General features: G+C 46.6%; 1 protein-coding gene across 1 annotated transcript in view; it reads left to right on the top strand.

Annotated features, from left to right (window-relative positions):
* Positions 1-15,916, top strand: part of DYNC1H1 (dynein cytoplasmic 1 heavy chain 1) — a 77,236-nt gene that overhangs the window by 27,913 nt on the left and 33,407 nt on the right. Inside the window, exons 12-27 of the mRNA XM_049612128.1 lie at positions 2,300-2,440; positions 2,792-2,968; positions 3,107-3,217; positions 3,303-3,422; positions 3,940-4,179; positions 10,792-10,947; positions 11,078-11,191; positions 11,633-11,743; positions 11,821-12,030; positions 12,208-12,354; positions 12,562-12,728; positions 12,828-13,001; positions 13,946-14,111; positions 14,193-14,381; positions 14,474-14,668; positions 15,295-15,577. Of these exons, the coding sequence (XP_049468085.1) occupies positions 2,300-2,440; positions 2,792-2,968; positions 3,107-3,217; positions 3,303-3,422; positions 3,940-4,179; positions 10,792-10,947; positions 11,078-11,191; positions 11,633-11,743; positions 11,821-12,030; positions 12,208-12,354; positions 12,562-12,728; positions 12,828-13,001; positions 13,946-14,111; positions 14,193-14,381; positions 14,474-14,668; positions 15,295-15,577 (2,701 nt within the window). The remainder of the gene's footprint in view (positions 1-2,299; positions 2,441-2,791; positions 2,969-3,106; positions 3,218-3,302; positions 3,423-3,939; positions 4,180-10,791; positions 10,948-11,077; positions 11,192-11,632; positions 11,744-11,820; positions 12,031-12,207; positions 12,355-12,561; positions 12,729-12,827; positions 13,002-13,945; positions 14,112-14,192; positions 14,382-14,473; positions 14,669-15,294; positions 15,578-15,916) is intronic.

Here is a 15,916-nt window from a genome sequence, read left to right as displayed (position 1 = left end):
CAGTGGCTGCTTTCCCAAATCGTTGCATCTGCAGTTCTGATTTCGGTAGTCTCTCAGAAATTTCCCCCATGAACCTGTCTTTTAATTCCCCTTTCTCCCCACCCCCACTTTTTAATATAGAAGTTTGTAGATACACACAAAAGTAGAGGGAATCTCATGAGTTCACATCAGCCTGCTTTGTATATCATGTGGCCAATTTAAATTTTTATTCCTTTCCCTCCTCCTCCTCCCCACCAGACTATTTTAAAACAAATCCCGGATATACTCTTTAATAAGAGTATCAATAATAATAATGTGCTTTTGGAGCAAAAGGAAAACTGAAAAGACTGTTTAGTCCCTGGTCTGAGCAACATTACTTCTAAACAAGACTGGTGGTTTTCGAATAAGCAGATTTCCATAACCTCTGTTGCAACAGGCTCTTCTAGAAAGTCTCAGCTTTGAATATAAGCAGCATAGGCTCAGTTCTGAGGTGTTTTTGTGGTAGCAACCCCCCCGTAGACTCAGCCTTGGTGGTGACCAGCTAATCCGAACCGAGCTATGAACCGTTCCTTTTGCTCTGGGAGTGTGCAGACTGCAGGATATTTCTCGTCAGGTGTCCGTTCACACTGCTGTCCTGTTGTCTCCACACTGAACCAAACAGAAGCCAGCCCCTCTGACGCTGGAGCCCGTGCCCCTGCTCTGTGGCCCAGCTCCCCTCCCCTCTGCTGAGCCTCCTGTCATCCTCTAGCCACCTTACTTCTCAGCTCCCCTTGGTGAAAACACAGAGAACTCGTCTGCACACCTGCTCCGGGTCCAGCCCCTCCGGCATCAGGGTCACAGGCGTTTCCCTGCTGTTATGGCAGGCTTCTCAGCCCTTGAGAAGTGTCAGTGGCAGGATGTGACGGTGTGCACCCCCCCCCCCCCCCCCCCCCCCCGCCCACTTGATATGCTTGTTCCGCTTGGCTGTCCTGGTTTTCCTCCCACCTCCCTGGCCAGTGTCCTCTGTGGCTCTTCCTTGGCTCTCTCTTCTGGCTCCTACTGTTTGAGTGCACTCTCCATCCCCAGCACCTGTCTCACCTGGTCCATTGCCGGCCAGATGGGACAACTGGGCTCATACCTCCAGCCCGGCCTTTATCCTGAGCTCTAGACCCATCTCCCCAGCCCGCCCCCCGGGCATCTCCACAAGACCGATGGGTGCGAAAACTGAGTGTGCGTCTGACCCCCTCCCTCAGACTAGCTGCCACCCCCACTCCTTTTCTCTGCCTTCAGCCTGCTCAGGGCCAAGCTGGGGTGTCACCCTTGCCTCCCACTGTTTCCATCTGCAGAGTTAACCCTGATCTTCTTTTTCCCACATCCACTGATCCCACTGGTCCAAGGTACCATCATCCCTCACTTGGATTCTTAAAGTTCCCTTCTGACAGGTCTCTGTCTGCCTTTGCCCCCTGCTAAAATCTGTTTTCAACACAGCAGCCAAAGTCTTAGATTTTATGTCCGTCCCAACACTTCTTCCCAGAGCCTGTTGATGGCTTCTCGTGTCACTCCCCATGAAAGCCCATGTCCCATGGCAGAGTGCTGGGCCCCACGTAATATGCTGCTCGTTGCTTCTCTGACTTGAGTGCCAGTATCTCCCTCGCTGGCTCTGTTCCAGCCACACTGGCCTCTTGCTCTCTTCACATTCCAGGCAGGCTCCTGCCCCTGGGCCTTTGCACTTGCTGACCTCCCTGTTCAGAACCCCCGGTAGCAACATACTGACATGGCTCACTCCCTCCCTCTCCTGGTCCTGCTCAGTGAGGCCTTCCCTGACCTTCCCCAACCCCACACTCCCAGCCCTCCTCTTTCCTGCTTTATCTCCATAGTACTTCTCACCTGCTGAGAAGTATCTCTCCTCCCACAGAGCGTAAGCCCACGTGAGCAGAGTTTTTTGTCTGTTTCTTGTGCCCACAGCAGTGCCTGGCACATAGCCAGCACTCAGATCATTGAAACAATGCATGTGATCATCCAAGTCGGTGTAAATATTTGGTCATGGAAATCTCCATTCTTTGGACATTGCCTTTAATGTTCTGCTCTCAGATGAGAGATAGGTCTCGAAGTGCTCTGTAGCGGTTTTTGGGTTTTCTAATTTGTGCTTGATCTGATGTCCCTTCACTGGTTGATGAGTTGAGGAGGCCTCTGATTTCTTGTGGCTGGGGTAAGCAGATGTTCCAAATGCCATTTGTATAGCGGGCTCTTGCTTCGGTTCGTTTGAATTCGGTGAAAGGTGGCTCTGAGATGAACATCTTTGTACACACTGCTTGTGTTTCTTCTGGTTCTGCTTGCTTAGGTGGGTGTTCATTACGAATTGACTGAAGAAGAGAAATTCTACCGGAATGCTTTAACGCGGATGCCTGATGGCCCCGTTGCCCTGGAAGAGTCCTACTCTGCGGTCATGGGCATCGTGACTGAGGTCGAGCAGTACGTCAAGGTGAGAAGCTCCCCGTCTCATTGAAATACGTTGTGGAGTGTGTTTAGACATAGCGAATATGAGGTCTGATGAACACGGGAGCCGAAATCTATGTAATGTTGTGTCTAATATGATGTAATTGATGACACTTGCTTATTTTAAAGCAGCCAGTGAATGGTAGGACAGATCTTACAGAATATTAACTATTATTTTAGACAGCAATAAATGTTATTCCTTTTTAATATAAAAATTCGGAGAATTTGAAGTGAATTTTTCTGACAGTATTGACAACAAGTGAGACGTGAACCTAATGCGTGTGAACATTCTGTAAGAGGCCCAGCTGTGCTATCTGACCCTCCCGTCCACCTGCAGGTCTGGCTTCAGTACCAGTGCCTGTGGGACATGCAAGCCGAAAACATCTACAACAGACTCGGAGAAGATCTCAACAAATGGCAGGCTCTCCTGGTGCAAATACGGAAGGCCCGAGGAACTTTTGACAATGCGGAAACCAAGAAGGAGTTTGGGCCAGTAGTCATAGATTACGGCAAGGTGAGCTCCGCCCCCCCGGGGCAGGGGGTGGAGGTCGCTGTAAAGGCAGCGTCTGCGGGTGACGAGGACGCGTGGAAGCGTGAACACCCCGGCGCGAGGGACTGACGATCTGTCGTCCTGGGCTCGTTCCCCCCACAGGTGCAGTCCAAGGTGAACTTGAAGTACGACTCTTGGCATAAGGAGGTTCTCAGCAAATTTGGGCAGATGCTCGGGTCAAACATGACAGAATTCCATTCCCAGATCTCGAAGGTGAGGAGGCGGGATCCTGGCCGTGTCGCGAGTCTGCCGGCAAACGCTCGGCTCCGTGTTGAATTCCTGTGCTCTCTCCACACAGTCACGGCAGGAGTTGGAGCAGCACTCGGTGGACACGGCCAGCACCTCGGACGCGGTGACCTTCATCACCTACGTGCAGTCTTTGAAACGAAAGATAAAACAGTTTGAGAAACAAGTTGAGGTGAGCTCTGTGAACGGTGAAAATTCTCATCGTCACCTCGTGAGGCACGGTTTCAGAAATTAGGTGCCTACAAGCCACCACCGTCTTCCTGACGGCCACCTGACGGGCTGCTTGAGGGCAGGCACTGGCATCCTGGGGATCCGCGTTTTAAACAGCTCTCGAGGTTTGAGGTCCACCGCGTTTTGCCTTTTAAAATCTTTTACTTTAGTGGTTGTTCTTCGAGTCCTCAGACTTGCGTTCTGTTTGTAATTTGGAAGGAGGGGGTGAAGCACAGCCCAGCGTGCCTTCGATCCTGGCCGGGCCCCCCGGCTGCAGCCAGGCACGGTGACGCACCAGCCGCGGCGGGCCCGGGCCCCGCTGCTCCCTGAGCGCCGTGCTCTCAGCGTGGAAGGTTTCCGGAGAAGAGCAGGCGTTGTTGTGTGTTCTGTAGCCACACGCCGTCTTCCCTTTACGTGGGGGTCTGACGACAGTCTCTGTGATTCTAGAACTACAACCACCTGTGTTCTGACCCGCGCAGCTCTACCGCAATGGCCAGCGCCTGCTGGAGAAGCAGAGGTTCCAGTTCCCGCCCTCCTGGCTCTACATCGACAACATAGAGGGTGAGTGGGGGGCCTTCAACGACATCATGCGGCGGAAGGACTCTGCCATTCAGCAGCAGGTGGCAAACCTGCAGATGAAGATCGTGCAGGAGGACCGGGCCGTGGAGAGCCGCACCACCGACCTGCTGACGGACTGGGAGAAGACCAAGCCTGTCACGGTGAGTCCCGCCAGCGTCACAGTTTGCCCTGAGCCCACAGCGTGATTCGCCGTCTTTTCGCCCAAACTTAAAAAGGCTCTGCTGTGGATTAGCTTTCCCACTAATGAGGACTTCTCCTTTTTGTAACTAAAACTTGCACGTGGTCTGTTTGAAAAGTGAAAGCCAACGGAGACCTCTTCTTACCCAGCAACCCCTCATGACGAGCATGTAAATCATGAGGTGGTTTTAAAGAAGTTTTTTGTTCCTAAGCTATCCTTTCATTCAGCGCTGACTGCTCTGTGCCGTGGGGATGGAGCAGTGAACAGGAAGGACAGGAGCCCCCATCCCCGTGGAGTCACATTCCAGTGGGAGATGCAGGGAGAAACGAGCAAGGAAAACGCGTGTTCGAGTCAGGTGGTGCGAGGGGCCGCGGGGAAGGGCGAGAGCTGGGAGAGAGAGCGGTGTTGGGTGTGCTGCCGGGAGGGGAAGGGGTGGGGGTGGTAAGACCTGAGGGAGGGAGGGCAGATGGTGAGGGAGGACTTCGGCAGAGGTGACGTCGAGTGCGAGGCTCGAGCAAGTACATAACAGCATACCTGGTTTTCCAGGGCAGAATTCAGGGTCATTTATTTATACATAGAAACATAGGCAGGAAAGAGAAGGGGGAAGGTGGTCGTGGGACTTTGAATGTCAGTCTGGTTTTCTAGTTTGGGTGTCACTGATCCACACCAGGGCTGGTGACAGGTCTAGCCTCCCACCATCTACTCCGTAGGGCTCTGTGCTGCCCCAGCCCTGGCTGTGATGCTGCGCCCAAAGGTCCTGTTTTGTGCTCAGTTTTGGTTCAAGGGCCCGTGGTTTTTTTGTTTGTTTGTTTTTGTTTACATGAGTCTCGTACTTGTTGTATTATTTTTTTTAATATAATTTATCGTCAAATTGGTTTCCATACAACACCCAGTGCTCATCCCAACAGGTGACCTCCTCAGTGCCCATCACCCGCTTTCCCCTCTCCCCCAACCCCCCATCAACACTGTTTGTTTTCACTATTTAAGAGTCTCTTACGGTTTGCCTCCCTCCCTCTCTGTAACTTTTTTTTCCCCTTCCCCTCCCCCATGGTCTTCTGTTACGTTTCTCAAGATCTACATATGAGTGAAAACATAAGGTATCTTTCTCTGTATGACTTATTTCACTTAGCATAATACCTTCTAGTTCCATCCGTGTTGCTGCAAATGGCCATATTTCATTCTTTCTCATTGCCAAGTAGTATCCCATGGTATATATAAACCACATCTTCTTTATCCATTCGTCAGTTGATGGATATTTAGGCTCTTTCCATAATTAGGCTATTGTTGAAAGTGCTGCTATAAACATTGGGATACATGTGCCCCTGTGAATCAGCACTCCTGGATCCCTTGGGTGAATTCCTAGCAGTGCTATTGCTGGGTCGTAGGGTAGTTTTATTTTTAATTTTTTGAGGAACCTCCACACTGTTTTCCAGAGCGGCTGCCCCAGTTTGCATTCCCACCCAACAGTGCAAGAGGGTTCCCGTTTCTCCACTTCCTCTCCAGCATCTATAGTCTCCTGATTTGTTCATTTTAGCCACTCTGACCGATGTGAGGTGGTACCTCAGCGTGGTTTTGATTTGTATTTCCCTGATGAGGAGTGACATTGAGCATCTTTTCATGTGTCTGTTGGCTATCTGGATGTCTTCTTCGGACAAGTGTCTGTTCATATCTTCTGCCCATTTCTTCACTGGATTATTTGTTTTTCAGGTGTGGAGTTTGGTGAGTTCTTTATAGATTTTGAATACTAGGCCTTTATCTGATATATCATTTGCAAATATCTTTTCCCGTTCTGTCGATTGCCTTTTAGTTTTGTTGATTGTTTGCTTTGCAGTGCAGAAGCTTTTTATCTTGATGAGGTCCCAGTAGTTCATTTTTGCTTTTAATTCCCTTGCCTTTGGAGATGTGTCAAGTGAGAGATTGCTACAGCTGAGGTCAAAGAGGTTGTTGCCAGCTTTCTCCTCTAGGGTTTTGATGGTTTCCTGTCTCACATTCAGGTCCTTCATCCATTTTGAGTTTATTTTTGTGTATGGTGTAAGAAAGTGGTCTAGTTTCATTCTTCCGCATGTAGCTGTCCAGTTCTCCCAACACCATTTGCTAAAGAGACTCTCTTTTTTCCATTGGATGCCCTTTCCTGCTTTGTCAAAGATTAGTTGGCCAGGTTAGTGGGTCCAATTCTGGGTTCTCTATTCTATTCCATTGGTCTACATGTCTGTTTTTGTGCCAATACCATGCTGTCTTGATGATTACAGCTTTGTAGTAGAGGCTAAAGTCTGAGATCGTGATGCTTCCTGCTTTGTTTTTTTCTTCAAATATTACTTTGGCTATTCGGGGTCTTTTGTGGTTCCATACAAATTTTAGGATTGTTTGTTCTAGCTTTGAGAAGAATGCTGGTGCAATTTTGTTTGGGATTGCATTAAATGTGTAGATAGCTTTGGGTAGTATTAACATTTTAACAATATTCTTCCAATCCATGAGCACGGAATGTTTCTCCATTTCTTTGTGTCTTCTTCAGTTTCCTTCATAAGCTTTCTATAGTTTTCAGCATGCAGATCTTTTATATCTTTGGTTAGGTTTCTTCCTAGGTATTTTATGGTTCTTGGTGCAGTTGTGAATGGGATCAGTTTCTTTATTTTTCTGTTGCTTCATCATTGGTGTATAAGAATGCAACCAACTTCTGTACATTGATTTTGTACCCTACAACTTTGCTGAATTCATGTGTCCGTTCTAACAGACTGTTGGTGGAGTCTGTCAGGTTTTCCGTGTAGAGTATCATGTCATCTGGGAAAAGCGAAAGTTTGACTTTGTCTTTGCCAATTTTGATGCCTTTGATTTCGCTTTGTTGTCTGATTGCTGATGCTAGGGCTTCCAACACTATGTTGAACAACAGTGGTGAGAGTGGACATCCCCGTCGTGTTCCTGATTTCAGAGGGAAAGTTCTGTTTTTCCCCATTGAAGATGATATTAGCTGTGGGCTTTTCATAAGTGGCTTTTATGATGTTTAAGTATGTTCCTTCTATCCTGCCTTTCTTGAGGGTTTTTATTAAGAAAGGATGCTGTATTTTGTCAAATGCTTTTTCTGCATCTATTGACAGGATCATACGGTTCTTTTCTTTCATTAACGTGATGTATCACGTTGATTGATTTGCGAATATTGAACCAGCCCTGCAGCCCAGGAATGAGTCTCACTTGATCATGGTGAATAATTCTTTTTATATGCTGTTGAATTCAATTTGCTAGTATCTTGTTGAGAATTTTTGCATCCATATTCATCAGGGATATTGGCCTGTAGTTCTCTTTTTCTGCTGGGTCTCTGTCTGGTTTGGGAATCAAAGTAAATCTGGCTTCATAGAATGAGTCTGGAAGTTTTCCTTCTCTTTCTGTTTTTTGGAACAGCTTGAGAAGGATAGGTATTATCTCTGCTTTAAATGTCTGGTAGAATTCCCCAAGGAAGCCTGCTGGTCCTGGAGTCTTATTTGTTGGGAGATTTTTGATAACTGATTGAATTTCTTCCCCAGTTATGGGTCTGTTCAAATTTTCTATTTCTTCCCGTTTGAGTTTTGGTAGTGTATGGGTGTTTGGGAATTTGTCCATTTCTTCCAGGTTGTCCAGTTTGTTGGCGTATAATTTTTCATAGTGTTCCCTGGTAATTGCTTGTATTTCTGAGGGATTGGTTGTGATAAATCCATTTTCATTCGTGATTTTATCTATTTGAGTCATCTCCCTTTTTGACAAGCCTGGTTAGAGGCTTATCAATTTTATTTTTTCAAAAAACCAACTCTTGGTTTCATTGATCTGTTCTACTGTTTTTGGATTCTATGTTATTTATTTCTGCTCTGCTCTTTATTATTTTTCCTTCTGCTGGGTTTGGGGTGTCTTTGCTGTTCTGCTTCTGGTTCCTTTAAGTGTGCTGTTAGATTTTGTATTTGGGATTTTTCTTGTTTCTTGAGATAGGCTTGGATTGCAATGTATTTTCCTCTCAGGACTGCCTTTGCTGCATTCCAAAGCATTTGGATTGTTGTATTTTCATTTTCATTTGTTTCCATATATTTTTAAATTTTTTCTCTAATTGCCTGATTGACCCATTCATTCTTGAGTAGGATGTTCTTTAACTTCCATGCTTTCAGAGGTTTTCCAGACTTTTTCCTGTGGTTGCTTTCAAGTTTCATAGCATTGTGATCTGAGAGTGTGCATGGTACGATCTCAATTCTTTTATATTTTTGAGGGCTGTTTTATGACCCAGTGTGTGATCTATCTTGGAGAATGTTCCATATGCACAGGAGAAGAAAGTGTATTCTGCTCCTTTGGGATGTAGAGTTCTAAATATATCTGTCAAGTCCATCTGGTCCAATGTATCGTTCAGGGCCATTGTTTCTTTACTGATTCTCTGTCTAGATGATGTGCCCATTGTTGTAAGTGGAGTATTAAAGTCCCTTGCAATTACCACATTCTTATCAATAAGGTTGCTTATGTTTGTGATTAATTGTTTTATATATTTGGGGGCTCCCATATTCGGCGCATAGACATTTACAATTATTAGCTCTTCCTGATGGATAGACTGGGTAATTATATAATGCCCTTCTTCATCTCTTGTTACAGCCTTTAATTGAAAGTCTAGTTTGTTACTTTCTTTTGACTTCCAGTAGCATAATAGGTAGTTCTCCATCCCCTCACTTTCAATCTGAAGGTGTTCCAGGTCTAAAATGAGTCTCTTGTAGACAGCAAATAGATGGGTCTTGTTTTTTTATCCATTCTGATACTCTGTGTCTTTTGATTGGAGCATTTAGTGCATTTACATTCAGTGTCGTTATTGAAAGATACGGGTTTAGAGTCATCATGTTATCTGTAGGTTTCATGCTTGTAGTGATGTCTCTGGTACTTTGTGGTCCTTGCGACATTTCACTCACAGAGTCCCTCTTAGGATCTCTTGTGGGCCTGGTTTAGTGGTGATAAATTCCTTCAGTTTTTGTTTGTTTGGGAAGACCTTTAACTCTCCTTCTATCCTGAATGACAGACTTGCTGGATAAAGTATTCTTGGCTGCATATTTTTCCTGTTTATCACATTGAAGATTTCGTGCCATTCCTGTCTGGCCTGCCAAGTTTCAGTAGATAGGTCTGCTACTACCCTTATGTGTCTATCTTTGTGTGTGAAGACCCGTTTATCCCTAGCTGCTTTCAGAATTCTCTCTTTTTCCTTGTATTTTGCCAGTTTCACTATGATATGACGTGCAGAAGTTCGATTCAAGTTACGTCTGAAGGGAGTTCTCTGTGCCTCTTGGATTTCAATGCCTGTTTCCATTCTCCAGATTGGGAAAGTTCTCTGCTATGATTTGTTTAAGTACATCTTCAGCGCCTTTCTCTCTCTTCTTCTGGAATTCCTATGATACGGATATTGTTCTGTTTGATTGAATCACTTAGTTCTCTAATTCTCCCCTCATGATCCTGGATTTTTTTTTTATCTTTTTCTCAGCTTCCTCTTTTCCCATAATTTTATCTTCTAATTCACCTATTCTCTTCTCTGTCTCTTCAGTCCATACTGTGACCACCTCCATTTTATTTTGCACCTCATTTATAGCATTTTTAAATTCATCATGACTATTTTTTAGTCTCTTGATCTCTGCAGCAGTAGATTCTCTGTCTTTTATGTTTTTTTCAAGCCCAGCAATTAATTTTATGCCTGTTATTCTAAATTCTTGTTCAGTTATGTTGCTTCTATCTGTTTTGACCAGTTCTTTAGCTGTCACTTCTTTCTGGAATTTCTTTTGAAGAGAATTCTTCCGTTTTGTCATTTTGGCTAGTTTTCTGTCCCTTATGAGTTTTAAAAGCTTGTTATGTGCTCTGCACCTGTGAGCACTACAATACTAAAGTCATACACTGTCCAGGGCCTGGAAGGGCCCCTGTTTTATGGAGATCTTCTCTGTCACTAATCCTGGCACTGTAGCTCAGGCAGAATGCTAGCTCCAGCAGGGGAGTGAGTATTGATCAACAGGCGAGATTCTGATCACCAAAATTTGAATGTTTTCTTGCCGTATTTTGCTAGTAATGTGTTCTAGCTTAAATTTTCAATGATATTTTATACAGTCATTCTCAAGTTATTAAAATTAAGAGTAAGCCAATAGTACTTTAATGGTCAACTGGAGGCCGTTTCCCTGAGGACTACTTGATTTCTCATTCTTGTCTGCGGAACTGATGTAACAGCTGTGTGCCTCGGGAGTGCGTGGCCAGCAGCCTCCCGAGAGCCATGTCCCCTCGGGTCGGGAGCATCCTGCTCCAGGCCCCAGTCTGTCCTGACTCCTCTCTTCCCGTCTCCCAAGGCACTCAGTGAGACAGTGACTAAACGGAGAGGTGCTCCACCTTTCTCCTTCATACCTTTATTGACGTCAAACATGGAAGTAGAAGTTAACACTCAGTGATGTACATGAACTGTAAGTGTACATCTTGCTGAAGATTTACATGTGTGGACATGTTCAGGGAATCACAGATTTCCAGACTCCCAGCAGGTGCTTTCCACCATTTCAGAGCCAAAACACGCACCTGTCCTGGGACCTCGCCCTGCAATTGTGCACTTTGCTTTCAGGGCAATCTCCGCCCAGAGGAGGCGCTTCAGGCTCTTACCATATACGAAGGAAAGTTCGGCAGGCTGAAGGACGACCGGGAGAAATGTGCGAAGGCCAAGGAGGCGCTGGAGTTGACCGACACGGGGCTGCTCAGCGGCAGTGAAGAGCGCGTCCAGGTGCGGACCGCGGGGGTGGGGCTCCTCCTCATCCTGAGTCTGCCCTTGACCAGGGCCGCGTCAGGGGCTCTGCCAGAGCCGCGGTGGTTTCTTCATCCACGGTCTCACTGTTCTACTGTCGTGATTTCAGGTGGCCTTAGAAGAACTGCAGGACCTTAAAGGCGTTTGGTCGGAACTTTCCAAGGTCTGGGAGCAGATTGATCAGATGAAGGAGCAGCCGTGGGTTTCTGTCCAGCCTCGAAAGGTACACCTAAAGGAGATGTGGTGTGTGTCCTCATATGCTGACGGTCGTAGACCACTCAGGAGCTTCGCAGGCAGGGAACTGTATTGTGCATCCTCAGAATGTCACATGACGGTCATTTAGGATTTATGTGGACTGATGAAAAATTTGTTTGGAAACCTTTTTTTTTTAAGTTTTGTTTTTATTTTTGAGAAGGATACAAAGAATGAGCGGGGGAGGGACAGAGAGAGAAGGAGGAAGAATTCCAAGCAGGCTCTACCCTGTCAGCTCCGCCCGATGCAGGGCTCGAACTCATGAACTGTGAAATCATGACCTGAGCCACAGTCAAGAGTCACGCTTCATTTCCTGAGCCACCCAGGCACCCCCAGAAAACATTTTTTAAGATATTTCACCATTTAAAGAAATGTTGGCAAACTAAATATCATTTTGTGTTCCTCTTGACAGCTTCGACAAAATTTAGATGGCCTCCTGAACCAGCTGAAAAACTTCCCTGCCCGATTACGGCAGTACGCATCCTATGAGTTTGTCCAGAGGCTTCTGAAAGGCTACCTGAAGGTAGTGGTTCGGTGCTGGGGTCGTGGGTGTCTGTTAGGAACACAGCTGCACGGTAACCTTGCTTACTCTCTCCGCAGATAAACATGCTGGTGATTGAACTGAAGTCCGAAGCACTCAAAGATCGCCACTGGAAGCAGCTGATGAAAAGACTTCATGTCAACTGGGTTGTTTCTGAGCTAACCCTTGGCCAAATCTGGGATGTTGACTTGCAGAAAAATGAAGCTATTGTCAAGGATGTGCTGCTTGTGGCACAAGGGGAGATGGCGTTGGAAGAATTTTTGAAGCAGGTGAGTAAATAGACCGATAGCCCCATTTATGTCCCATTTCAGGCTGTGAGGCCAGTTTGAGCTGTGTAAAAACAAGAGCTTCATCTGCGGTCCTTTTGTCCCCATAGCACTTGGCTGCTTGTACACCTGGCCGACACCCACATACTAATAAGGTGCCCCTTTTTGGTTTTAATTCAGATAAGAGAAGTATGGAATACTTACGAGTTAGACTTGGTTAACTATCAGAACAAGTGTCGCTTGATCCGAGGTTGGGATGACCTCTTCAACAAGGTCAAAGAGCACATCAACAGTGTCTCCGCCATGAAGCTCTCTCCGTACTACAAGGTACCCTTGTTGGGCAGGCTTTCCCTCTCTGATCGGGCTTTCCCCTGCACTTTCTCTGTAATACTTTTGACTGGCAGTTACCAGAAGCCTGTTTTTTAAAGCGTGAGTCAAATAACTTGACATAACCTGCAGTTTTTTTAGTAAGTTTTGGCATATCTATGAGTGAATCGCTTAGCAGCTGGGCTCTGCTTCCCATCTGCCTACTAGGTTTTCGAAGAGGATGCCCTGAGCTGGGAAGATAAGCTGAATCGGATCATGGCTCTCTTTGACGTGTGGATTGACGTGCAGAGGCGGTGGGTGTACCTGGAAGGCATCTTCACGGGCAGCGCAGATATCAAGCACCTGCTGCCCGTGGAGACCCAGAGGTTCCAGAGGTATGGCCTCCAGCCTGGGTGCAAAGGAGCTGAGGGGTAGGTGTGACTGGTGACCCTTCTTCACGTAAAGGCTAACGACACTTTTGATTTGATTCGCAGTATCAGCACGGAGTTTTTGGCTCTGATGAAAAAAGTATCCAAGTCTCCCCTTGTAATGGATGTTCTGAATATCCAGGGGGTACAGAGGTCTCTGGAGAGACTGGCAGACCTGCTAGGAAAGATCCAGAAAGCATTGGGAGAATACCTGGAAAGAGAGCGATCCTCTTTCCCCAGGTAAGATGATTGCTTTACTTGCGCGGAAGTCGAGTTCAAGTTCAGGAGCCTCCCCTCTCCCCTGTGGGTCTGTGTGTTAGTCACTTTGACATCAGAAGTTTTGTTACTAGTAACAAAATGAATGTTAACTCCCTTTCCGCGCATTTATTCCTTTTTTTAAAAAAATGCTTATTTTAGAGCATGTGTGCGTGAGAGTGAAAGGGCAGGGGGAGGAGCAGAGAGAGAGAGGGAGACACAGAATCCGAAGCAGGCTCCAGGCTCTGAACTGCCAGCACAGAGCCCCACACGGGGCTGGGACACAACGGACTGAGTCACCCAGGCGCCCGTATTCCTAATTATAATGTTAAATAATTCCTCACTTTCTGTCTTGTGTTTGTTTATTAAGCTTCATTGAAACTATTATCCACCCTTCTAGGTAGCTTGCATCTCTTAAAAGTTTAGCTCTGATTGTTTTCCAAACGGCATTTCTTCCTTTCTGAATAGTTTGCTTACTGTAAATTGAACAGGCTTTTGTTTATTTTGTTTGTTTTGAGAGAGAGGAAGAGAGTGGGGAAAGGAAACAGAGTCCCAAGCAGGTTCCTTGCTCTCAGCCCGGAGCCCGATGCAGGGCTCAGTATCACGAATGGTGAGATCATGACCTGAGCCAAAATCAAGAGCAGATACTCAAGCTACCTAGGTGCCCCTTGAACAGACTTTAAAAAAATACGTTCATGAAGTAAGGTGAATGGCATGAAGTGCATGGAATCCCTCTTCAGTAGCTTGTTCAACAAACGTGTGTCCTTTGCTGAGGGCTGGAGGAAACTCGGATGTGACCTAGTTTAGATTGGAGATTGTCCATCACCATCCAAGTCTAGTTTCCCTTCCTGCAATTTGAAGTTCCATTTTGATTCACCTTATTTATGTGTATGTGACATTTTACAACTTGAATGCTATTTTAATTTTAGGTTCTATTTTGTGGGTGATGAAGATTTGCTTGAAATCATTGGAAACAGTAAGAATGTAGCTAAGTTACAGAAACATTTCAAGAAAATGTTTGCTGGCGTTTCGAGCATCATCCTAAACGAGGATAACTCTGTCGTCTTGGGCATTTCCTCCCGTGAAGGAGAGGAGGTAATGAAGTTTATGATTGTAATTTAGAATGCTTCTCTCCTGCCTTTGTACATCTTAATTCTTATATCATATGTATTTTAGGTTATGTTTAAAACTCCTGTGTCGATTACTGAACATCCCAAAATCAACGAGTGGCTCACGCTGGTAGAAAAGGAGATGAGAGTCACACTGGCTAAACTTCTGGCTGAGTCTGTTACAGAAGTTGAGATTTTTGGTAAAGCAACTTCGATTGACCCAAATACCTACATCACTTGGATTGATAAGTACCAGGTAACGTGTAGTCGAAGTGGGCCAGCGGAGAGGCGGATGCACCGGCTGGTCTCCAAAACGATCCTTTGGGTCTCGTGTCTCCTGTCTTCCAGGCCCAGCTTGTGGTTTTGTCAGCCCAGATAGCCTGGTCTGAAAACGTGGAGACGGCTCTGAGCAGCATCGGCGGAAGCGGTGACGCGGCACCCTTGCACTCCGTGCTGAGCAACGTGGAGGTCACCCTCAACGTGTTGGCCGACTCGGTCCTCATGGAGCAGCCACCGCTGCGGAGGCGGAAGCTGGAGCACTTGGTTAGTCCCGCGCCTGCCTGACTCACTCCTCACCGGTTAGGCCCTGCCTTCAGTGCAGGCAGTCAGCGGAGATCACGCCTGGGAGCACTCTTACTGGTGGTAGGGAGAGAAGGAGGTGGTGCATTTGTGAGCTCTCTGGTGTGGGTATCGCTCTGTTCTGTTGAAAGGTAGCCTTGGGGGAGCAGGGGAGTTACGTGGACACATCCTGGGGAAGGGGAGGCGGGGAGCCTTGACCAGGACTTTTGCCTTTGCCTGTCAGCCCCTTCCCAGAGAGGCGCCCGGGTGTGCCTGCACCGGTGTTGCGCCCAGCCTGCAGGGGACAGACTGGGGACAGAGACAGCCGTTCTCCTGACACATTTCATGCTAGTTAGGTCTTCGCTTGACGTTGGGTGTTTTTGTTTGTTGGTGGTTTGGTTTTGCTGCAGCTCTTGATTCTGTGTAATTTCATTGTGGGAATGCCAACGCTGTTTTTGGAAGGGAATTTGGGTTTGGAATATTCACTGAAAGCTATTGCAACTGGATCTTGAATCTCAAAAGTCTGCTAAATGATCACGTGCCCAGGAAATGCAGTGTCCTTGCACTCCTCCAGTTTATGACAAAGTCTTAATAAGTGACTCTGTGTTCAGATTACAGAGTTGGTTCACCAAAGGGACGTTACACGCTCCTTGATCAAAAGCAAGATCGACAATGCCAAATCTTTCGAATGGCTCAGCCAGATGCGCTTTTACTTCGACCCTAAGCAAACCGATGTGCTACAGCAGTTGTCGATCCAAATGGCAAATGCCAAATTTAACTATGGCTTTGAGTACCTGGGTGTTCAGGACAAGCTGGTCCAGACCCCTCTCACCGACCGCTGCTATTTGACCATGACACAAGCCTTGGAGGCCAGGCTGGGGGGGTCCCCTTTCGGTAAGTTACTCCACAGACCCGGACAGATGGAGAGAGTAAATGCAATTTGTAAAGATTAAATCAACGATTTTAAATGTATTTCTTTTTTTTTTTTTTTTTTTTTTTTTAAAATTTTTTTTTTTCAACGTTTTTTTATTTATTTTTGGGACAGAGAGAGACAGAGCATGAACGGGGGAGGGGCAGAGAGAGAGGGAGACACAGAATCGGAAACAGGCTCCAGGCTCTGAGCCATCAGCCCAGAGCCTGACGCGGGGCTCGAACTCACGGACCGTGAGATCGTGACCTGGCTGAAGTCGGACGCTTAACCGACTGCGCCACCCAGGCGCCCCTAAATGTATT

Source organism: Panthera uncia (assembly GCF_023721935.1).
Source record: "Panthera uncia isolate 11264 chromosome B3 unlocalized genomic scaffold, Puncia_PCG_1.0 HiC_scaffold_1, whole genome shotgun sequence".
In the NCBI taxonomy this organism is placed as follows: domain Eukaryota; kingdom Metazoa; phylum Chordata; class Mammalia; order Carnivora; family Felidae; genus Panthera; species Panthera uncia.
Note: the sequence above shows the minus strand (reverse complement) of the source record. Positions and strands in the feature narration are given on the sequence as shown.